At 42.1% G+C, this 24,572-nt stretch overlaps 2 protein-coding genes across 5 annotated transcripts in view; both read left to right on the top strand.

Moving 5' to 3' along the window:
• The first annotated feature begins 3,354 nt into the window (after nt 1-3,354).
• Nucleotides 3,355-15,272, top strand: LOC136011821 (L-lactate dehydrogenase B chain). The gene is made up of 8 exons (XM_065674234.1): nt 3,355-3,461; nt 4,406-4,537; nt 8,516-8,633; nt 9,127-9,300; nt 11,622-11,795; nt 13,037-13,154; nt 14,050-14,173; nt 14,916-15,272. The coding sequence occupies exons 2-8, from the start codon at nt 4,412-4,414 to the stop codon at nt 15,081-15,083; spliced, it is 1,002 nt and encodes a 333-aa protein (XP_065530306.1). The 5' UTR covers nt 3,355-3,461; nt 4,406-4,411; the 3' UTR covers nt 15,084-15,272.
• Nucleotides 15,273-22,584: 7,312 nt separating this feature from the next.
• GYS2 (glycogen synthase 2) overlaps nt 22,585-24,572 on the top strand; it is a 42,372-nt gene continuing 40,384 nt past the window's right edge. For 2 of the 4 annotated variants that reach the window (XM_065674182.1, XM_065674208.1), the window contains exon 1: nt 23,036-23,114. Coding sequence is in view for 1 of the 4 variants with exons in the window: in XM_065674199.1 (XP_065530271.1) it covers nt 22,994-23,114 (121 nt within the window). In the remaining 3 variants the exon portion in view is untranslated. Of the gene's footprint in view, nt 23,115-24,572 lie in introns of all 4 variants that reach the window. The other 2 variants (XM_065674191.1, XM_065674199.1) reach the window with 2 other exon arrangements.

The following is a 24,572-nucleotide window of genomic DNA, read 5'->3' as shown; positions in this document are numbered from 1 at the left end:
CAGAGGGTAAATCAAGATTACTTTCAAAAAATGCAGGCTATTATGACAAGTTAATAAGAAAGTTTCATTTAAAGATTTCCATCCTCTTACCTGTCCCACCAGCACTTAGGAACTTCAACTGCAGGTGATCACTGTGAAAACTTGTGCACACACGCATGGGATGCTTCTGGGTTTTGGTGTTTTGGTTTTTTTTTATTAACTACATTATAATGCACTTAATTACTGAATGTGTTACCTGTATAACACTGTATAATCTTTAAGCAAAGATTAAACGGAAATTAGGCCCATTGCCAAAAATAAGAAACCATTCCTTCAAATAAAACTGGGGTAAAAGAAGCTTTTAACTGCTACTCCAGGATAATTTTTGTTTATTGTGTGATGAAAAATCCACATGAATAAGCACAGAATTTAAACATAGGAGGACCAGAATTTTAATACAGCACGTGCCAGCATTGTGTGCATTAGCACTTCTTCATTTCCAGGGGATGAATTCAGTTCTCTACATTTTGCAAAGCTGGACAACTAATTCTTCTTTCTGCATTACAGCCATGTGAAATAACACTTGGAGAATACCCATCCTGCAGTATGATGACCTGATCTACCAGCTCTAACAAAGTGACAGAAAACTACCCTTTACCTTATGTGCTCCTGCCACCAGGCTTCCATCCCACGTTCTTGTGGTAATGGGTTCCTTCCCTTCCTAGGTTACATCTGTCATGATGTCTACTACCATAGGACTACAGACATCACTAGACCCTGGCCATCAGAGCATCAACATTTTGCTGTTGAAAGGAGTTCCATCAGTAGAGTTCTCAGTTTCCAAACAGGTTTAATATGGGGAAAAAAAGAAACAGGAAGAAAACCATATCTACTTTCATGTGTTTTGGGAAGATGATGGGACAGATACAGTGAAGTATCTTGACTTATCTGATTACACACTTTGTATATAAGCAAAAAGCTAAACCTGATTAAAATGTACGCACAAAAGCTATGTTGTAATTGTATGAAGGTTACCAGGCAAATTTATTTAGACTGTGTCCCTTAACATGAGGGTTTGTTTTCCGGAAAACTGCGTTTCATCAAAAATGCCAACGTTGCCAAACTAGAGCTGAACTTTGAAACTGCGACCTGTCACCAGGAGACTTCTCCTGTGACTTTAGGGAGATCTCTTCACCTCTCTGTACCTCAATCCTCTGTTGTCTGAAACAATAAATAAGTAAATAACAAAAAGCAGGAAGAGGGAATAATCTTTCTTCAGCCATCTTGCAATTGCCTGGTCTATTTAGATCAGAAGGGCTTCAGGGAGGGGATTAAGTACCCTGTGATTTTAACATGGTGAGCAAATCGAAGCCTGATCTGAACAAGGGCCTAGGAGAGCTGTTGTGGCATGTGGTAAATAGTCCAGCCTGTCTTTAAAAGCTTTAAGATCTTGCAAATAGGAAAGTGGCATTTCATTCTCTTTTTAATTACAAATGCTATCATGGTAACTGATTGTTGAACATGCATAAGGAGAGAGAAGGATCCTGTCCAAAGAAGACATTATGCAGAGGTGAGTGCTCCTCACAACAGGCACTGGCAGGACAAGCATGGTTCCTTGGTTCTGTTTCAGAAATGAAAAAACCTTGCTCTGATCCTTCCCCACCCTCTCCTGTACCTTTCCTTCTCCCTTCCCCCTTCATTTTCTCAGAGTTGAACTGTGCATGTTTCCTTTGTGATTATACAGGACAGATTTTCTTACTCTTGCATTTTACTGTGTGATTATTATTTACCTCCAGCTCCCATTTCAGCTGCAGTTACCAAAGTCTTGAATCTATTTTCTTACAGCAAGCTTCTACCTGAAGTGTCATGTGGATGGCTTAAGTCATTTCCTTCCCTCCAGGGTACCCTTTGCAATGTCGAACAATGTAAAGAAGGGAAGTAGGCCATGGGTAGGTAGTTACTTAAAAGCAGGCCTCACCCTTCCCTTACCACTCATGCTTGCCACTTCTCTCCGTGCTGGCACCAGTGTTTGTTTGGCTGCTTGGCGAGCCAGAGGGAATTAATCCAGTTACTAACGTGGCAAAATACCTGGCAAAAACAAATCAATTCAACCTTAAACTGGCCACAACAACAAATGAAAAAGGTAGCCATTGCCTTAGATAAGCAGGGCTCAGCGCTCTGCCTGGTCACCTTTAACCCAGTGACTTACCTGGGATGACTGAAATCTACTGTTCTGTCTTCCCTCTTGTGAGAGGTGATGTGTGATGAGGAGCCTAAAGTTTTCTTTTATTTCCCAGTGAAACTATATACAATCCAGTGTTTTGCCTCTGCTTTCTTCCTTTAAAGCTAGAAACGTTACAACATAAAGGAGAAAATATGCTTTGATACTCTCCTATTTCGCATGTGTTGGTCCTACAGGAATTTTGACAAATCACTCCCGGAGATATTCAAGAGCCATCTTGACACGATGCTGAACAATGTGCTGCAGGTGACCCTGCCTGAGCAGGGAGGTTGGACTAGATGACCTCCAGTGGTCCTTCCCTGCTTCCGCCATTCTGTGATTATTCTGTGCCCAGCAACAGGGGCAAACTGCATACCCAAATTTCCAGTTTTATCTGGTCCGTAGCTCAGAGGAAAAGCGTGTCCTCTCATTTGCTTTTTACTGTTACTTCAGTGATGGATGTGCTTATTACCCCGGGACAGCCAGCGCGATCGGGCGAGGCCCGAAGCGGAGGGAGGGGTAGGAGGAGCGGTCGTGGCCGTGCATCAGGTTACATGGCTCGCTCCTGCCAACGCCGTTTGCGTGACGGCAGGCGCGCCATTGACGCCTCGGGATTTGTTCCACCCCAAAAAGAAACTCAGGCGAAGTCAGCTGCAGGGCACAAAGCACGGAGCGTGCAAATCAGATGCCACCAATTCGAGCAACTTTGCCCGGGAACAAAATCGCCTAAAATGCCTTATTTTTGCTCGGCTGCTGGCTTGCAGGGATTCCTCTGGACGTTCCTTCTGGCTAAGTCTGCGGCCAGAAGGACAGGGCTAACGCTTGCACCTCGTCAGCTAACCGGGAAGGTAAACTCGGTGAGACCACGGCTCTCTTGTGGCTCCCACCGAGGAGCAACGTCCCCCTCACACCCAACGGCACCAGCTCCTGCCACTGACCCCGGCCCGCACCAGCGGCGGCCCTGCAGCAGCACACCACGAAGTAAGAGACGGCAACGCTGGCCCAGCCTGCCCGGAACAGCCACACTCCGCAGCGCGGAGCGGGGCGCGGCGGCAGCACCCTTGAGCCTTCGTCCTTGGCGGTGATTGAGCGCGGAGGCCACCGCCTCCCCAATGGCGCCGGGGAGGGCGGTGCGGAGGGCGGTGCGGCCGGGTCGGCCCTGCCCGCAGGGCCGCCCCCTCTGCTGCGGAGTCCTCATTGCCCGGGCGCCCAGCAGGCGGGTCGGTGTTTCTGTCGGCTCTCTGCGTTCTGAGCATTCCGGGTGGGTATGGGACGAGCAGAGCTAGCGGGATCCCCTCTCCGGGATGGGGGATGCTGGAGGGTTGCCCAGGCCAGCTCCGGGTGGCTCGGTCCCGCAGTGGCCGAGTGACTTCCCCCGGGGCCGAGCGTCCGTGCGCGGCGCCCGGATGGCACGAGGGGCTGCGGGCGCTGTGGCCGGTCCCTGCCTCGGTGGGGGTCCGGTGGCCGGGGTCGGGCCGTGGCTTCTGCGGGTTTGGGTGTGATGGCGGCAACCGGCTGTGCGCAGGCACCCGCGGGGTGACCGCATGTGCCAGCCCCTCGCCGGCCTGCGGTCTGGAGGGGCGAGGGCTGCACCCCCGGCGTGGCCCGGACAGGATAGAGGGAGAGATGCGGGGAAGGGGGCGATGTATGGAAAGGGCGGAGGCACCGCGCAGGGCTCCGTGCGTTCCCCGCGGGGAGGCTCGGGGCCGAATGCGGGCGAGCCGCGGAAATCCCCGCGGGCTTCATGCTCCCAGACTGGTTCGTGGCTTTGTTACCAGTCCCGCAGCCCTGATGGGCGCTCCGAAGGGAGGCGCATACCACAGAGGCGTTAAAGCAGAAGGAGGTTTAACCCACTGCGGGGGGGCTCTGGGGAGCAGCCAGCAGAAAGATACCCTATTACGTGCTGCCAAACAGCCCCTGCCCCACTTCAGCCTCTCTGTGGGCAGCGGCAAATGCAGGGAGGGATGGGAGCCAGAGCCCTGTGTCCCAGGAGGGCTGGGTGGGCTGGTAACTGGGGGGGTGAAGGAGCCCCCCGCAAGGGCAGCGTGCCCCTGTGCTGCCGTACGTAAACCGCTGTCCGCACCGCAGCGACTGCCAGCGCTTCCATCGGCACGTTTCCGGCAGTGGCGGGTGACCTCTTCAATTCAGAGCACGTGTTCTGGTTTCCTGTGGCTTGCTTTGAACCGGATCCCTCTGTCCTTGCAGAAAACCATGGCTACTCTCAAGGAGAAGCTGATTACCCCCATCGCTGCGGGATCCACAGTGCCGAACAACAAGATAACTGTTGTGGGGGTTGGACAGGTTGGGATGGCCTGTGCTATCAGCATCCTGGGAAAGGTACGGCTCAAGGACGACGTCCTATTCAAGTTCCCCTTGCTGTAATGTCATGCGCTGCTTGTGTTAGCAGATGGTGGGAAATTCGGTAGGTTAGTGCAGGAATGAATCATTTGCAATTCGTGTAAGCGAGCAGTGACCTACGCTGTTCATGCAAGGCTGACCTCACCATGAGTTCCTCCTTGTTCTCTCACCTTTCCATCTGTGCTTAGCAATAAATTTCTCGTTATGATACGCGGATTGACTCCACAACTCGGACTTCCCTGTATTATTCCCCTTGTACGTTTGTTAACCCTGTATCATTAGGCAGAGTTATTTTGCAGGTTGCTGGGAAAATACAGTAAGCAATGGCGCTGAAGCCCCTGCCAGACTTTTGTTTCTTTTTTACACTTTCTTGTTCTTCCACAAAGCTGGGGGGAGAGCTCTGCTGGGCAAAGAATGCAGACAGTACAGAAATTAATGTGACATATGGGGTAGGAGTCAGAAGTATGTGTGTTTTGATTTGTGTTCTTAATACGTGTGTGCAGTAATAACTGAGAATACTGCTATTCCATTTGGTAGGCTTTTTTATTTCTCTTAACCCCTTACTGCTTATTTATATGATTTCATTGTTTCCTGGGAGGTTTAGGTAGTTTTCCGAAACCTAAAAATAGAGGGATGAATTTAGAGGCTTTTCTGACTTTTCCTGGTTTTTTTTCCTGTTTTTTGGGGGTGGTTTTTGGCAGCTCTTATGTTGCAGTCTTTGAGCAAAGCAAAGGCTTATGCAATAAGGATCTCTTATACTTTGCATTTTGTTTTTAAAGAATATTGTGAATGAGTTAAATTTGATTCTTACTCTGTTTTTGAAAAGATAAATGGGACCTGCAGATCTTTTCTTCAGAGAAGGAATAAACGGATATGCCGTACTCACTTGCAGGAGCAGATCTTAAACTGGGTAGCACACAGATCAAAAGTCTTGCATATACCGCTAAACCAACTGTATTTTATTTGGAGTTCCTCCTTCTTCTACCTATTACCCTGAGGATGTATGTTTTACAGTACTGGGTTTTGAATAATTAAATTTTTTCAGGGTTTTCATTTTCTGTTATTCACGAGCCTTGTGAGGAAGGAGAAACTGACAGTAAGAAAAGGTCACAGTGAAACTAAGTACTGATGTGAAAGTAAAAAATAGTTCTTAAAACTATGTAACTAAAGGAGAAATTTAATGGAAAACCAGTGACAGTTTATGGTGGGTTTTTTGTTTGAAGCAAATATTCAGCTCTTGTGGTCTGAACTCATTTGTTTTTGAAGGAGTACTGTAAGTGTAAGGTTGGCAGTGAGTGAGCAGGGTGAAGTTACTGCAAACTCCACTACAGTCCGTCATTCATCTGTGTTTAATGTGCTGCTCTAAGCAGGACCAAATTGTGCTTTCAGAAATACAGGCGCAGCTAATGAGTTTTATGTGCCAAACTCAGAGTAAAAACGCTTTGGTTTATTTTTTAATTTTTCAAGCTTGGATTATGGCGATGGAGCTTACTTCAACCAGGCTTGTGCTTTCTCTTATTCTTTCACAAGTATAAGCTGCAGTATAAAACAATTTTATAACAAAGCCATCTGATTCTTGTCACTGAATTAGAATCATAGAGTCGTTTAGATTGGAAAAGACCTTTAAGATCAGCACCATCAAGTCCCCTGCTAAGCTATGTCCCTAAGCACCACGTCTGCATATCTTTAAAATACCCCCAGGGACTGGGGACTCAACCACTTCCCTGGGCAGTGTGTTCCAATGCCAGACTACTCTTTTAACGAAAAACTTTTTCCTAATATCCAGTCTAAAGCTCCCTTGATGCAGTTTAAGGCCAGTTCCTCTTGTCCTAATGCTTGTTACCTGGGAGAAGAGACTAATACACACCTTGTTATAACCTCCTTTCAGGTAGTTGTAGAGAGTGATAACAATCCCAGTTCCCTCAGCAGCTCCTTATAAGACTTTTACTCCAGACCTTTCAGCTTTGCCCTTCTGTGGGCATGCTCCAGCACCTCAATGTCTTATAGGGAGGGGTTCAGAACTGAACACAGGATTCAAGATGCAGCCTCATTAGTGCCAAGTACAGGGGGATGATTGCTACCATGTCCCTGCTGGCCACACTATTTCTGACATCAGCCAGGATGCTGTTGGCCTTCTTGGCTGCCTGGGCACATTGCTGTCTCTTACTCAGCTGGATGTTTACCAATACAAAGTGTCTTTGACTGCCGCAAGATGGTTGGCTCCCCAGGATGTTTTTTCATTAAACCGTGGCATAAAATTTTAGAGTTAAATTTTCTACTGTTTAATATGTAGATGAAATTGAGCTTTAGATGGCTTTGAATTTTATAAAATTGGTGTGATAATGCTAATTTCAGTTTACTGGTGTAGTATTGAATATATATATTTGAATGCCACTACTGTTATTTTTAGGTCTCTCTCAGAGAGAGCTAAGTCACTGATGTTGCCATGGTGTTTGCAAAATGGAAACATCTCCACAGTTGCAAGTCAGCTGTTTTCAATAAGAATATTTTAAGTTGCACTTGGTGACTGTGTAGACTTTATTCCTGTGTGTACTTATAATGAGCTGAATTCTAGGCAATGCTGATGCAAATTCATTAATTCAGTCACTGGAGCTATTCCAGGTGCTTCTGTTTCAGTGGCAACTGGCTTCTTGAACCTGCTGAGTCTGGGGAATGTTGGTCTAGACTAAAATCCTATATTGCGAGACACCGTATATTGTGTATACAAATCTAGCCATAATTGCACGTGTGCACACATTATTTTTTCAAATTCTGATTACAGTAACTTAGTTTAACACCAGTGATTTCAGTTAAGGATACTTTTTCATCATGTTTAAATAACTTAGACTTTAATTTTACCCTGCAGACTATTTTGAGGACAGAGCAAGTGCAGATAAAGATTCTTACGGTTTTCCTTCTGAAGCTGATCAAATCAGCTGTGAAAGGAAGCAATGCAGCAAAGCAATAAACTCTTAACATTATTTTAAAGTATAAAATAAATTAAAAAAATAAATATGGCTGGTGTTCAATATATTTTTCCACAGGAAAACCAGTGCATATTGTTGTGTGTTTAAAGTAATTTACTTGATGCTAATAATTAATATTTCTATGTGAAGTAATGAGCGTTACTTTTTATATAAAGGTAAACAAAGACAGTTTCTTACAGTGTATTTTTCAAATTTTTCAAATGGGTTATAGCTACGTCAGAAAATAGAAGTAGTAATATGAATCTTGGTATAATTTACTAAATTATAAGCCTTTAAGTATAGTAGAATTTACAAGGGTAGTAAATGCTTCTATCAAAAGGCAGTAAAAGTTTGCATTAGAGCAGAGCCCCTGCTATTCCCATGTTCTGAAACTGTATGAAGTTATCTCCAAACTTAACCTGGCTGGACAGCAAGCATGCATGACTAAATCTGTTCTTCAGTGTAAATGATGTTGTAGCTGTAGTAGAGAAGAATTAGGTAAAGGATGTTTTCTCTTGATACTACTTTTAGTGTTGGGGAAAATAAGTCTGTGACCATTCTGTATTTTTGTGAAATTAGCTGCTTGAAGGAATGTTATAAGAGAATACTCACTTGATAATTGACTGTTTGCTGGATAGATTTGGAAGGTTTGTTACAACTCTGAAAGGTACAACTTTTTTTCCTAAGATATTGACAAAATTATGAAGTGCCTTGCTGTCAGAAGGTTAGCTGTGCACCCAAACTCCCCACAAGTCATGTCCTTATTGGAAAACTCCCAGGTTTTATGAACCTGTACTGTAGTAGTTTCTGACTTTGTTACTGTGAGAACTGTACATCAGAACGCCAAGTGTTGTCCTACTGGTTTACTGTTGCAGAAGAGAGACTTTCAGATCGGTAACATGTTACTTTCAAATGTAATATGGCTCAACTCAGAAGTAATTTTAAAATGCAAGTTAAATGCTTCATTGACTCCTTGAAATCTTGTTTTGAGGACCTTTGTGATGAGCTTGCTCTGGTTGATGTTTTGGAAGACAAACTTAAAGGAGAAATGATGGATCTACAGCATGGGAGCTTGTTCCTTCACACTCATAAGATTGTGGCAGACAAAGGTGAACCTTAGTTTCTTTTTGTTTAATACTGATACTCTGTGAATTTTCTTAATAATGGAGCATTAGTTGTGTAATCCTAAAGAAGTCTAAAGACTTGGCATTGAAAAGTTAAAAGTGTATGAAGTGGGGTGAGACTTCAGATGAACATGGTAACAATGGCATTGGCTGTTCATCTGGGTTTTCTCTTACATCTCTAATAGCCACTTTACAGTTTTGGGCTTGCTGGGTAAAGTTGATTTTAATTTAACTCTTAATACCTCTTTGTAGAAGAAAGTATTGTTATTTGGATAGTGGAAATGAGATTCAGAGTTGTTGAATGTGCTTTCAAGACCCACATACTCATATATTGGGACAATGTTAATAGATGGTGCTGGTTTGGGGGTTTGAATGTGTATACAGTGGAGCATAATACATGTATGAACACAGCACTGTTGAAATTGGTGATAACTCTATTTAACACATTCTGTATCTTCTCTCCTGTGCTCTGTTGTAGACTATGCTGTCACAGCCAACTCCAAGATTGTGGTAGTAACTGCAGGAGTTCGTCAGCAAGAGGGGGAGAGTCGTCTCAACCTGGTTCAGAGAAATGTGAATGTCTTCAAATTCATCATTCCTCAGATTATCAAGTACAGCCCCAACTGTACCATTCTGGTGGTTTCCAACCCTGGTAAGGCAGTCTTTTCCTAAAATGCTTACAAATTCTATTTGTTGGAGAACTAGTGTTTTATATTTTCAGTCTTCTCAAATGAAAATTGAATGTCAGAAATTAATAGCTTTGTGTGCACATCTGCCATGTGGTTGCTAACACCAGAGTACAAACAAATATTCTGTACTTTTGATGTGCTCTTTATTCAGAACCTCTCATGGTGTCCATATTTTCAAAGCATGCTTCATGGTAAACACTTCAGTTCTTTACATACTTTTAAGCCATAGGTAGTTTAAAATTTTTCTCTCTAAAGAGCACATCCATTTTGCTTTTAAACTCTTTGTAAATCATAACTTTATTTTGTGTCTGGGTATGATACGGCCATTTTTCATGATGAAGAACTGACCATATAGTCTTGGCTGTAGTTACAGAAAAGATAATTTGCATGCTGAAGCTTGTGGTGGGGAAAAGCAGAACTGTACTGCATAGTTCAGTTAGATTAGAAAAGATGTAGTTATTACATGTTTGTGTACTTGCTTGGAAGCATGCTGTTGCACTGGGACAGCTTGGATATTTGAATGTCTAAATCCAACTCTAACCATTCTGATATGCTTTGTAGGGTTGTCTTTGCTTAATCCAATGTCTGAGTGATGCTGTTACTACAGAACCCTGGCAATGAAGTGATACTGCTTTTAAAGACAGCTTGGCAGAGTCAAAACAGTGCACATAAAGCAAGCAGCTCAGCTGGTGGCTGAGTAATTAACTGGTGTACAATTACTACAACTGAATGCTAGTATACTGTGCAAGTACAATAACTTACGGCAATTCCAAGCACTTCTCTGAAAATTGAACTGAACCAAAGATCAAATTGTTCTAGCAAGGCTGAATTCAAACTATAGACTCCAGTATGGCAGCTGCAGGAGGAGAATTACATGTTGTAATTTTTCAAAACTACTTTTATGCTTTGTGTTCTCAAGATGAATGTAGTTTTGTCCACTTGTCTTATGTAGTGGAGGTTACTGTGAGTCCTTAGGAAGGGACTTCAGGGGTGTCTGCTGCATGTGTGTTGGTGTGTGACCTTGATATCCTTCCATTTTTAACTTCCTGGATCTGTCTGGGCTCTACCTCAAATAGCACGGTCTGCAGCCTGTCCTGTGGAAAGCCCAACAGTAGGCCAATAATGAAATTAGAAAGCAGTCCTCAATGTCTGGATGTGTGTCTCAGCACCTGACTTGAAAGCCAGACTGTCTGGAGCAGCTGCTTGATAGCTGTTAGCTCTGTAGTCTGTACAGGTCACTGATCCTGGCAGGAGCTCCCCCATATGAAGCTGTGCCCGGTGAGCATGCTGCTTACAACAGCAAGGTGTAAACTGTACTGAGATAGTGTGCTTTTGATGCCTGAGCAGAACAAATTGGCAGTGCTGAGGAATGGTTTGACTTGATGATCTTAAAGGTCCTTTCCAACTTGGTTCATTCTGTGACTCTATGTATTTCAGATCTATGTACAGAAGTACATTTCCTTCTGAGCACTGGCTGGCTTTTGAGAGTTTGGGCCATAATTATTGCAGTCTGTTTATTATTCTTGCTCTGACATGTGATGTAGAGTTCTCTCTGTACTCACATCTCTTTCTCTGTTTGCCCAAACCTAGATTTGTTGTTGGTTTTGCTTTTGGGGTTTTTGGTGTTTTTTTTTGTTTTGGAGTTTTTTTGTTGTTTGTTTGTTTGGGTTTTTGTTTGTTTGTATGGTTTTGGTTTTTTGTTAGTTTGTTTTTAGTAATTGTTTTGTTTTCCTAAAACTATTTTTAGTACCACATGCTGGTAAGTGTGTTGCTTATCTGGCTTTTCATGCTAGAGGTAGTCAGTGCAGAAACTGTTTAATGCACAGATCTGTTCAAGAAATTACACTGAAGTAGTTACATACTCTTCCTAGTTGCTAAATCTCAACCATTTTTCATTGTACATTACTTCACCTCTTATTGTGATGATGAAGTGGAAGGTAACATTACGTCAGGAAATTTCTTGAATGTTTTAACCGTATGAGTTGAGCCCCAGTCCTGGAAGCCCTCGGGGTATTGCTGTGACAAAAAATGTTCCTCGAATTTTAGCTGGTAGGAAACTAATCCCTAAAGATCTTCCTCAGTTTTCTCTGAACAGTAGTTTGATGGTCCTAAATTCTGAGCGGTGCATTCATTTTAACCTGCAAATAGTTAGACCTACAGTATTTTGAGTAATGAGCACAACTGTTCTGAGTCCTCCTGATTGCGCTATTACTTGCAGTGAAGTAATGGAGCATTCTCAGTATATGCAAATGGTTTCATTTACTGTGCATGTTTTTCTTTTCAGTGGATATATTGACCTATGTCACCTGGAAGCTGAGTGGCCTGCCAAAACACCGTGTGATTGGAAGTGGCTGCAATCTAGACACAGCCAGATTTCGCTATCTGATGTCCGAGAGACTTGGTATACACCCAACCAGCTGCCATGGCTGGATCTTGGGAGAACATGGTGATTCTAGCGGTAAGGAGCATTCCTGAAACACCTCCTTGGGAATAAGCAATATGATGCTAGAGGCCTAAGGGGTGTTAAAATATTCTGAAAGAACAGATGCAGCTGCGCCAAAGTAACTACCACTTTGCTGTATTCTTGTGACAATTAGAGTTAAGACTAGTTCAGGAAGTTTAGGTACATGCTTTAATAAAAATGATTGTGAGTGCATGATTGCACCCTAAACTGAAAAGGCCAATTTTGTTGAAGTTTATTCTGGTTTTGGGGTATCATAATGTAGCCTGTAGCACAGTTTTCTTCTGAAAACAGTATTAGCTCTTATTAGGTCAATGTCAGAGCTTGTTGCAAGTGGTAGAAAAAGATATCAATTCAGATTCAGGCTAAGAAAATTATCCCTTTTTTGGTGACTTTCCTGTGTGCTATCTAAAAGGTAAGATGTATTCTAAAACCACATGAAATAAAAGAAGCTTATTTGTCTTAATTCAGTTCATGTATTTCGAGTCTGAAATGATGCAGCAGAATATGTATGTAGATTGGTACTGCTTTAAATTTTAGTGCTGTGTATTTCTAAGGGAGCCACCTCTTCAATGTTCCATTCCATGTGATCAAAGTACAGTGTTCTGTCTGATCAACAACAGTATTTACTGAAGCCAGCCCTACACTGTAACAAAAGCAGAGCTTGGATAAGCATACACAGAGCTCATCTTACTTCAGTGTCATAGCTGGTTTTTGCTTTGACGTAACCAAGAATTCTACTTACTTCACAGGAACAGAGGAAATGAGTCTGCCTGTAAGCTGCCAAAATGAATGGATATGTTAAATTTGCATATTGTTACCCTGTTATTCGGGAAAACAGGGTTAGCCTTCAAGAATTTTAATACTGATTAGAGGGACAGCAAATACATACTTGCTGCAATTTTTGAGTAAAATTAGCTTTAAAAGTTTGAACAGCTAAGATGTGCCTGTTTGCTAGAATTTGAGGTTTCTGACTTCAGAAGTAGTTATCTACACCTTCCAAGAACTGAAAGTTCTGTTGTTGATGTATTGTAATGGACTCATTAAAGTGTCAGCACTAAATATCTGTCCCTCAGAGTTCTTGGAATTAGCTGAGGTTAAATGAAAATTTGAAATTTGCTTCAAACATTATTGCGGTTCTGACTACTACTTTTGTTTCTGGTTATGTTAGGGAGATAGAAAAAGTGGAGGGGAAGTTGCTAATTGCTATGGAAACTTACGTCCTTTTTCTGTTGCAGTGGCTGTTTGGAGCGGAGTTAATGTGGCAGGCGTTTCACTCCAGGAGCTGAATCCTGCCATGGGAACTGACAAAGATAGTGAGAACTGGAAGGAGGTCCACAAGCAAGTAGTTGAAAGGTACAGTGGCTTGAGGAATAAGGTAGATACACATACGATGCTGAAAATAGCTAGTCTGCACTCTGCCTCCTTGTCAGTGCCTCTCTGTTCTGCTTCAGCTTTCATGCCCTTTTCTTTAGAGGATTGTATGAGTAAGTGGAACTACTGGTTTAAACACAGAAATGCAGGATTTCAGTTGATAAGCTTTATTATCCTGCAGCAAGACAAGCTACTGTGTAACGTATCCACTTTAGTACTGCACTGCTTAGCTCTGTGTGCACTTGTAGCTCTCTCACAAGTGGCTTCTTAAATGGTTAACTTTATTTAAAGGGCACAAGACTAGGGAAAGTAGTATGTTTCTGTGAGCACAGTGTTGAAGTTAATTTGGGGAAAATTTTTGTTCATTTTATTTAGGAAAACTTGTCTAGAGGTAGCTATACATGGTGCTAAATCACTTGTCTTGCTTGTGAAATAAAGACTATACTGGTAAAATGTATACACAGATGGTTAAAAAATTAGGATGTATGTAGGTAGTGAATGGCTTTGACTTTTAAGTATTTACCTATTTCAAATGGCCTCTATTCAAGTCAGTGGCACAATCATTCTGAGTTGTTCAGTTGTAGGTATCTGTTTTTCTGCTTGACTCTAAGAACTGTTCATAGATGGAAGCTATTTTTCATCTCAGCTAATCCAGTGAGAATGTGGCTTCCTTATTATACATATGGGATAATGTAGACTTCATGCTTTATCTTCTAATGCTGAAAAGCGTAACTGTCCTACATTTTAACTCTAAACCTTACAGTATGTCACAGAAGTTCCAGATTTTCTTTAATAGGGAAACATTACTCTTAAGACTTCTAATTCACACAGTGTCTTGAAGACATTGTAACACAACTGTATTTCAATATTTCCTTAGTGCCTATGAGGTAATCAGACTTAAGGGATACACAAACTGGGCCATTGGCCTTAGTGTTGCTGAGCTCTGCGAGACCATGCTGAAGAACTTGTGCCGTGTTCACTCAGTCTCAACACTGGTAAAGGTAAGAAGTGTTGGCTAGTTCGATGTTCTAGTTCATTTTGTTGTCATGGAAAAGCTAACTAGTCTTAGTTAGCAAGGTGCTGAACAAAGGTAGCTTTGTAAAATACTACTTTGAATTTAAAAGGGGAGCTTGCTGTTGCAGATTTTTTTCTAGTCTGACCTCTTAGACTGCCCTTGTCACATGCATGGAGCTGAAAATCATTCTCTGTACTCTACCCAACGTTGTACTACCCTTGTGTCAAGTTTGCCATGTGTGGCATGCAGGTTCATTAAAAGGAAGCTTCAGTGCAAAATGGAAAGCTTCATGGAGTCCCAGCTGTGACTCTGTGAACCTAGGCAGAAGTGCTATAGAAGAGAGCTGTGTGCTTTTATAGTTAGCGTAACTGCTGCATCTAGTCTGTACTAGTGTACTGTGCCATATAATGCCTGGGGCAGCAAGGACTCAGAGTGGGCTGAACTTGCAGCTTCCTCTATATTAGGAAAAAGACCTGCCCTGATACTATTTAAGTTTTGTCAGCTGCTTGCTGACAGTAATGAGGGTTTTGGAGGTGGTGGTTTCTCAAATCAGCCGTCTTGGTATTGCTGATCCCTTGATCTGAGCCAGCTTCGTACTATTGTATTTTCTCAAACATGTTGTGACTGAAAACTGCTGCAGGTGGCAAAATGATAGTCTTGAGCTCTGCTCTCCAAATGGATCTGTGGTGATGTGTTTATATCTGAGTAATCTCTTTTGTTTGTGGCAGGGCATGTATGGCATTGATAATGATGTCTTCTTGAGCCTTCCTGCTGTCCTGAGTAGCTCTGGATTGACAAGTGTCATCAACCAAAAGCTGAAGGATGATGAGGTGGCTCAGTTGAAAAAGAGCGCGGATACATTGTGGAACATCCAGAAAGATCTTAAAGATCTGTAATCTATGAACGTTAGATATGTTCCAGAAATAGAAAAACAATGTGTTATGTGCAATGTGGGCTCTACTCACTGTACATCTCTATGGTTTAAACATTCAATGCTGTTCCAAAATGAGCTTTGCTCACAGTAGCTAAACTTACGCTTGCTGTAACGCACAGACCTTATGAACAAATAAAGTAACTTTCAGGCATGTTTTGTTGTCCTGGTGATTTATTTTGCAGTACCTTAATTACCTGGCTTACTCTAACATTCTCCTCTATTGTATGCCCCAGCCTACATGGAAGTGTTTAAAAGGTTAGAAACAAGGCAGTAATCACTTGTGGTGGGATTTCAGTAATACAGCCTTACTGGAAATGGTTTCTGTATGATTTAGTTTCAACCCAGGTTTGAAGCGTAGCTCATTCCAAGACTTTTTTCTGATAAAGTACTTCCTGTTTTTTTTTCTGATGGATAGAGGAAATGGAATGGGGATTTGCCTTTGGGCCACCTGCCAAAAGCATGCCAGCATTAAGATTCTGTATGCTACTAGCCTAGAAAAAGGGACCTCTAGATGCTTCTGCTTTCAGTTCTTTGCCTCTCACTTGTGTCTAGTTTTCATAATGTTCAGAACAAACAAAATTATTTTCTATTTGATTACCACAATCCAAGTGTTTTTAGAGTTAAAAAGACTGGAGTCCCATGGTAGTCTTGTTTATAGACCAAGTCAAATTGAGCCTTTAATCTCTAAATTTCAGCAAGATTGTTTCACAAGTGCTTATATACTTGGAGGGAGGGTGGGGTGGGAGAGAACAGATTAAAACAAACAAAGCCCAAAGTTTTATTTATTCATCACTTAACAATTATGGAGTAGATATTAACCGTGAGATAGCCAGTACTTGCGTGGCATGCTTAGAACTGCTCAACCTAAACGTCATGGGGACAAGCAGTATCTATTCCCTCTATCTTGTATCATGATTTGGGGACCTGAAAGTCTTGTTTTGTAACAAATGGTCTGAGATGTAGTTGGAGCAATGTCAAGGCCTTTTCTAGCTCCATTAAAATGCTTTGAGTAGTGGACTAAAACACTTTCACAAGCAAGTAGCCTAATTTTTGTAGCTTCTTTTCAAAGAAAAGGTCATGCAAATTTTGTCATACTGCATTTAGTACCATACTTTGATTTAGTAAGTATCCTGTAGCTAATGAAATAGCATGCGTAGGCTGTTAGTGACAACATGATTTATAAAGGATCTTTGGAGATGTCTTGCCCCACGTCACATGCTAAATGCCAGGACAGGAGAAAGAAAATCATAGTCTCTGCTTTCAGAATTTGATGTGGAGATCTTACCCTGGAAGGCTTTCCACACCTGGATAGATGAGCTGAGAACTGCTGGTGATCCACTGTCGTGAGGTAAATGGCATAAGCTGCTGCTCTTTGCAGCACACACCCATTGGCAATTTTCACCTGAATGCATTTAGCTGGCTGGCTGCCTTGCACAGTTCCTTCCTGGCTTTGTTCTTACGCTGTCCTTAGTTAATGAAATAATTAAAAGTCATGTTATGTGATATTATCTTGCAGAATTCTTGAGACTGATATGTGTGAGGAGGCATCAGTTGTCTTAGAGGATAGGGGGTGGGCTCTTTTCCAATCTGATACTGAATTTTGGTTTTTTATCTTTAAAGATTACACAGCTACAATAAAACTGGCTTTTGTCCCTGATTGCATTAGTGTGCATTCCTCACCCATTAAAGTGTAAAGCCATACCTTGTTCTGTTGTCAACAAACTTGAGACCCCAAAGTAGGTTAGGACATCTTGAATTGAGCATGTTTATCAGTGCTTGAGCGAGAAGCTGCTGTCACCTGGTGTCTGTCAACTATTCCTTCAGTTCCCTTGAGTCCACAGAGGCTTGTTGCCTGGTTTTTTGTTTGTTAGTGGTCATAGACTTAACAACAGTATAAGATCATTTATGCCCAGACGTTGAGCAACCGAAGAGCTAATGACAATCTACTACACAAAAATGTGGTCTGTTATAAAATAAGGTGAGTGAATACAGAAGAAGCAAGGAACTGAAAGAATAATGAAAGATCACTGTTGACGCATGATGAGCACCTTTCGTAGCGCATTGGCAGCCTCGCTGTACCAACTTCTACTTTTGGAGAGATGACTGTTTTCAGTGGTGCCCAGCGACAGGACGAGGAGCAATGGCCGTAAATTGAAACACAAGAAGTTTCACCTCAACATGAGGAAGAACTTCTTTACACTAAGGGTGGCAGAGCACTGGAACAGGCTCTTCAGGGGGGTTGTGGAGTCTCTGAACATCCTCAAAACCCACCTGGACATGTTCCTGTGTAACCTGCTCTAGATGGCCCTACCTTGGCAGGGGTTTGGACTGGATGATCTCCAGAGGTTACTTCCATCCCTAATGATTCTGTGACTCACTTGAGGTAAGACCAGTAATGTTATTTTAATTGCTATAAGGACCTAGACTACCTGGCATTTGCAGGTGTATAGATCCTGGCTCCAGAATAGAAACTCTCTCTTAACTACTTCGCAAATGTCAGACAAGAGACAAGCAGATACTGACAGAACACTGACATAGGAGAGATACTGCTGGCATTGTTGTGCCAGAAGACTGGAACTCAGTCCTGTGAGTTATGCTGAGCCTCTGATATGTGCTATTACCACAGTATTTGTATCATGGCTTTCCAAAGAAATATATGTGAAGAAGAAAGCTTGAGTTTTCCACCAGAACATCCAGAACATTGAGATGAGTAGCATCCTTTGCTTTATTATTGGTCTACGTAGCCACTGTCTGCAAGAGGTGGGCTTGTTCTGAGCTCCAATGGAGTGTTAGATCAGCTGGATTTTTTATTAGTCAGAGGATAAAAATGGGCAGGGAATAGAAGGCACCTTTAAACAGTGAAATAGTGTTAGAACATTTAGGTGTAGAACAGTGGAAATGCTTTATATATGCATTTTGCTAGGCTGGTAGTGCTTATATGACTTTCATACTAGCTAACTTAGAATTGTATTTTATAAGTATGTGACTTATGTCTGAAGTTGCTCACAGAATTTCTGTTGTCATTGTGTTTACCCACTTCATGTCAGCCTTGTGCTGCAAAGAAATGCTGTTTTCCCCAGTTTACAGGTACAAATCAGAACAATTAAGCCACAATTTCTCAGTGGACTGTAGATCCTGAACTCTCAGTGATATCAGTATGACCAGGAGCCCAAAATCATTTAAGAGTCAGATCCTTATATGTGCTCCATACTGACACCATAGTGTAATGGCCTCCCAGGACAATGTCTAAGTTTGGATGTTTCTTTTTTTCAATGAATAGTTCTCTTCTAATGCACATTAAACTTTGAAAAGCATAAAACTTTTCAAAGCACGAAAACTCTCAAAGCTTTTCAGAGACTACAGTAGTCACAGCCTTCTTAAAATTTACATTGATCATGGTGGTGCTACATTTTTATAAACTTTTGCTGAGATACCATTGCTATGTGAGTTATTATTCTGTGCAGGCAAAGGAGTTGTGCAAATAATTCACTTGGATTGGTCTATTGGAGAGGTCAGACTCAGGAGGGCTGGATTTGCTGTGTGTCTGAAATGAATAATTTAGCTGCAAACATGAACAACAAAGCACAGTCTGGCCCAGGCAATGGCTATGCAAAGTCAATTGTCTAAGTAAATATTTTCTCCCTTATGCTCTCCTCTTTAATAGCTCTTCCACATTATTTAGACATGTTTACATATTCAATATCTGAGATAAAAAATCCAGAATATTTGACGAAATAGCATGAAGGTGGATTTCTAGCAGCATTAATTTCTGGAAGGGAATATTTGTAATTCTTGCTCTGTGAGATGTGCAAAATGAAAATATGAAGAAAAAACACATTTTGCTTGAGATAGTTCTCTCTGTGCTGCTAATCCTGTGTTTCAGACTATAAGAAATGCAGTGATTTCCAAAGTCTCTGTTCGTTCAGCAGTCTCCACCAGTAGACACTGGAATACTCTCCCAGTATCTCTGGGAATCAGTTATGATTATCAAGTCTAAGAATCACATCAAACTCATTTTCCTACCCACATATGACAATAAAGTAGTCCCTGATACTCTCAGGCCGAAGACCAGTCTACAGGAGTATTTGTTGACCTGTTCATTTTCCAGAGTTTGTCTTCCCCATAGTAAATTGTTGTGCAGTAGAAAGAAATAAGTATTTTTAAAATTACTTCTGTAAGAGGCTCAACTCTTCTACCAAGGTTAGAATGTTTAATAACACATGATTTTCTGGTCTACAGTATTAGGGAAGTAAAATCAGACTGATAAGCACTTATAATCCATCAAAATTCATTGATGGAGGGGTGTCTGTCCCCATCAACAGGTTTTTCTAGAGCTCCCTTGGGTAAGCGATTTACCGTAAGTGTTGAATGGAGCAAAATCATGGCCATGTCTCAACTAGAGAGAGAAGGGTAGCAAGCTAACAGACATGTGTCCCCTACCTCCTCAGAACAGGTCCTGATTGTATCAGTTACTGGGACCTGTGTGTAAAGCTCCCAGATTTTTTTTCCAGACACATTTACAACAAATTTGACTGGAGTTTGATCATACACCGAATGTCAAGTGCTTTAAAGTGTAACTAAAAACTCTCAACATCTCAAGCAGTCTTATGCATACCTGTACACTCCTTCTGCATTTCTTAATTCTTATCTATTAAGGAATGTCTGTCCATCACAATCCAACTCTCCCACTGGGTTTCAGACCAAACAACAGTTTGGCAGGTGGTCAGCAGAGCTAAGATGCCTGATCACAAAGCCTCCAAAAAAAAAACAGGAGGATGATGCTGGTGAACAGTTTAGACATATCACTTAGGCAGGTTTGCTCTATTATCCTAATTTTATCTACCACTTTGGGATTTATAATGAGGTTTACTAGATTCTGAAGTCAAATATATTAAGACTTTTTTTCTCTTTAGAAGGGTTCAAAACAAGTACAGCTGATACATTACTGTGGTTGTGAAACACAAAACTAAACCACATAGAATCATATAAAATAGACATTTCTACCTTAAAATTATAGAAAAGATTTGGTTTTTTTTTTTAATTAAATAAAAATTGTGGGGTTTTTTTCCTGAAATATTACTAGGGAAGTTCATCAGTACACCTAAATTGCAAAGGTAATAAACAGTGAGGCCTTCCAGTTGAGTCAAAAAGACAACTGCATCACATGGAGATCAAAGTAATACATTTAACAGTTAGGTAACTGAAGACAGGAAATACCACAATGAAGGACAAAAGGGGATAAGAAAAAAGGGGCGAAAACCCTGGGGTGAAGAGAAAAAGAAATATGGTGTTTTCATACTTCCTTCTTAAAGTCAACAGCATCCTCAACAATGTCTGTAATGTGTCCTTTTAGAAGAGTGGATATTACTTGTAAGGATACAAAATAAAGCTCAGCCTTTAAGTTCTCTAAGGTTTCTTAAGGGTTGCTCTAGTCTTGGCAGCTCACACTGCTGAGGACTAAGAGCTTGTTTTATTAAGAATCCCATCTTTGCTTGTTTCCTCTCTTTCATGTGTCTCAGCCTGAGCCAAGAGCTTTCCTTCCAGATGGAGAGCCCCTATTTTTGCTGAATGAGTTGTGGTTCTGTTTCCACGGGCTTCATGAAACTAAGGTTTATCACGAAGCAGGATTTAGTAAGAGGGGTAGAATAGCCTTCGGTCAAACAAACCAACTCAGGCACTGGAGAACTCATGTTAATACTGGAGAACTCATGTTAATACTATCAGTGCCACCTACTGCTCTATTTCTAAAGTACAGCGTGTGTACATCAGTAATTGCTAAAAACTACTGTAGCCGCCGCCTCTGGTAAAATTTGACTCAATGTGCATAAGCCTTTTTAACATCGGTGGCTGATTTTTTCCCCTACAATTAACGTAGGCAGACCTTGAACCGCAGTTATGTTTAGAACAAGCCAGACCTAGGCAGTTACCTCATCAACTCCCACACATTGAGAACATTTCTTTCCCTAACATGCACTTTCTCACTTGTGGCCAGGGAGGCTAAAGTTCATTTTCCAGCAAAAAAAGGCTGTCTGAAGTGGTTCTTCTGGGGGGACTGTGGTGTGAAGACAACATCCATGACTCACTTCCCGAACAGGGTGGTGTGCCGAGTTAATTCCTGCAGAAAACTCTTTTAACCTATAGAATGCTCTGATTTCCTACCTACTCCAGGTAGTAAAAGCCACAGCTGCTCCAAAAATAATGATTCTCAGCCAGGCTTTCTTTTCATAAATTAGTAAATAGGGCAAGTCAGACCATAGGGACAAAAAGACACCCAGCCAGTAAAACCGGAATCCTTCCCTGGGCAGGCTGTAATACCTTCCAGTTAATCTAGAGAGGAAACCTCTTTCCCAACAGCACAGCTGAGCCTCGCTGTTAGCTCCACTGGCTGGAAAGGCAAGGCGGTTCACCCTTCCTGTGTCTCTCTGTTCCCAGGCGTGCTGCTCCATCCCTGCTTGCCAGGCTCTTTGATGAGTCAGCTCTGGTTCCTAAGTTGGTGTAAAAGTTTTCTGTGCCCTTATGTTAGTCTGGCAAGCTGTCTCCATCCGCTCAGGGATGGGTTTGACTGCTGTAAGTGCAGAGTGCATAGGAAGCATAAGTGGAAGAGCAACTCTTTTGGGGATAGTTAACAGTTAAGTCAGGCTCAGCTGTATTATGTTGAGGAGACTTCTATGCAGCTGGGCTGCCTTCTTGTAAACTATTTGCCTTGGACTTGTTTTGTCTTAAGTGAGCTCAGAGTCTTTCCTTCTATGTTACTATATAGTCCATGTCTGTTGGTGCAATGTTCATAGAATCATAGAATGGTTTGGGTTGGAAAGGACCTTAAAGACCAGTCAGTTCCAAATCCCCTGCCATGGGCACCTTCCACTACACCAGGTTGCTCTGATTTAGGGACCAACATCCCTGCAGATATGTGTGCACTGATTGCAGGATCCCAAATCCTTGCTAGAGTACAATAGGATCATACTGTTCCCTGACTTAGTACTTTATAATTTACCAGGACAGAGGACATGGGCCAGAGGCTGGAAAAGAGCTGTGGCCTAGAAAAGCCAGGCAGAAAATCAGGCACCAGGACTGCAAGGAGGATCAAAGTACCTGTCAAAGTAGAGATAAAGCCTTTCTATGTCTGTTTGTAAAAGCTCTCAGGGCTGCAGGGCTGTTCAAGAGCACAATGAAGCCGAAAGCTTACACAGAGCCCTGGGAACACAGCTGGAATTTATTGGGGAGGAAGAGTATAAGGTAAACTGGAGCTTACTTAAACAGGTGAACTGCACAAGAAGAGATAACAGCCTTTTACCTGGCAAATAGTCCAGGAGACATCATGTAGAACAAGTCTACTAGCCTGATTGGTAAGTGGCCAAGATGGAGAATGTCCATGGGTGTTAATGGGAGGGTGTATCTCGAGGGGAGGACTCAGGGGCTGGACTTAAATCAGGTGGTGAACTCAAAGTGTTGTCCCTGCTGGAGTTTGCTCAGGGCAGTGCTGAATTTACAGCTACTGAGTTTCATCCGTCCCTGAGGTGCTAGGTACTGAATACTGTGGCTGAGGAGCTCAAAACCATTTTTTACCTCCCTCTAAGAGAAGAGAAAGAAAGAGGCCTGGTCCCAAAACAGCCAAGACCTTTCTCAGGTCAGTCTTAAATTCTTACCTCTACCAGCAGCTGCTTCTCAAGCCCTGAGGATTTCACTGAGCCAATTTAATGCTGGTGGTCAGACAGTTTAAACCCATTAGCTCTCAGCTATCTGAATAATTTTCTCCTCGGAGCCCAGCACTCTGGCAGACTGCTCTAACCAGAACTGCAGAGACGTGCCACATTAACTGGACGTTAGCTAGCTTTTGTGGCCTGTGTGTTGAGCAGTTGAGGGCTGAAGAAAATGCCTCTGGCTAGATCACTGTCCATGACTTCTCTTAATGGGCTTCCTCAGTGGGAGGATGAAGACCTACCAGTGGAGGACTTGTTGCTCTTTGAAGTTTCTTGGGAAGTTACCAACAAAGGTTTGTACAACACTCTTAGGAGGTAGTACTGCTGTTTTCATGGGAGCAGAGGGAGGCATGCAGGGCTTGGACAAGAAAGGCATTAAGGGGAGATTGGGAAACAGTGTTCTGCAGAGCTGTTGTATTGGAAGGAGTGCATGTGTAGTTGTGCATGTGGTATGTGGGCTGCATTTGCTTGTGCTTGTGTGGGATGAGCACAGAGTCAGGGTGTCTGTGTGTCTTTACATGTTTCACCACCAGGGATAGGTTGTTTAAACAAACATCTAAGTGTTATGCTCGGGTGTGCATATGTATGGATATATGGATGTTGCTTTGTACATAACATACTTACATTTTACCTTCCATGCAAATACATTTGGTAATATAACACATGACGGTGAGCTGTAAAACAGACTTAAGTTTCGGAATAGTTTAACTGCCTCCCTTGGCCTTCTGAAGCAATGTGGAGGAGAGGCCAAATTTGAAATGGGTGTAAACAAACATGGCAGCATTGAAGTCATTGAACATGTCAATGACCTGCAGAATTTATGCCAGCTGAAGCCCTTTTGGACTGGTCTCTGCAAACACAGGGGGTGCTAGACAAGGACTTCATGCTTTGTGCATGTGTACAGATTGAAAACTTCCTCACTGCATGCAGCTCATCAGGCAATGTGTATGTGGCTTGTTATGCAAATATCTTTCTGCCTCCATCTCTAATTCACTAGTCAAATCATCCCCTTGCAGCTGGGTGTAGCTCACCAAGGGGGAACAGGCTCTGTTTTTGCCACAAAAGTGAGTTAAGTATGAGTAAATGATTGACCTCATGTGCCTTATTGTCCTGTCAGATAAATAGAGATTAGTCAGGAGAGGGGATCTGTAATCTGTTCAGATTTTGACTTCAAAGGGGAAACATCTGTGAGGTGAACAGACAGTGCCAGGGTTTATCCCCATGGTGAAACTGGAATTACTATTCCGTAATAGCTTCTGGTATTTAATCTGCACTGCAGTGCAGTTTTACATTGCTCTTTTTAGGGTGGTGAGAGGTATCAATACCCAGAGGTAGTACAGAGTAGCTTTTTGCAGTTTAAATCCTGTGGGCTTATTTTTCAGTAGCTTTATTTAAACTTTTTGTGTCAATTTACTAGTGTCTGAACGTGGATCATGCAGCATTTGCTTTTGAGTGTGCATGTTAAGTAAGGCGCTGGCAAGCAGATGGCAGCAGAAATCTAGGAAATTCTGGTGTTCTCACTAATATCTCTGAACTCCATAGTCTATATATTTTCTGAGTCATCTGGACTAACTGGTTATAGATATCACTCAATATGTTTAAGGAAAAGTAAAATGTGATTATATTTATCTTTCTGTGTACAAAACACAGTGAATCTTTTAGCCATCTACATAGCTCCTGTTGACTTCACTGAAGCCGAATCAACTGATACAGCTAAAATATATTATTCTCACATTTTATGAGAGAATTAA

Source organism: Lathamus discolor, chromosome 1, assembly GCF_037157495.1.
Source record: "Lathamus discolor isolate bLatDis1 chromosome 1, bLatDis1.hap1, whole genome shotgun sequence".
Lineage (NCBI taxonomy): Eukaryota > Metazoa > Chordata > Aves > Psittaciformes > Psittacidae > Lathamus > Lathamus discolor.
The sequence above is the reverse complement of the archived record's forward strand: the minus strand, read 5'-3'. Positions and strand labels throughout refer to the sequence as shown.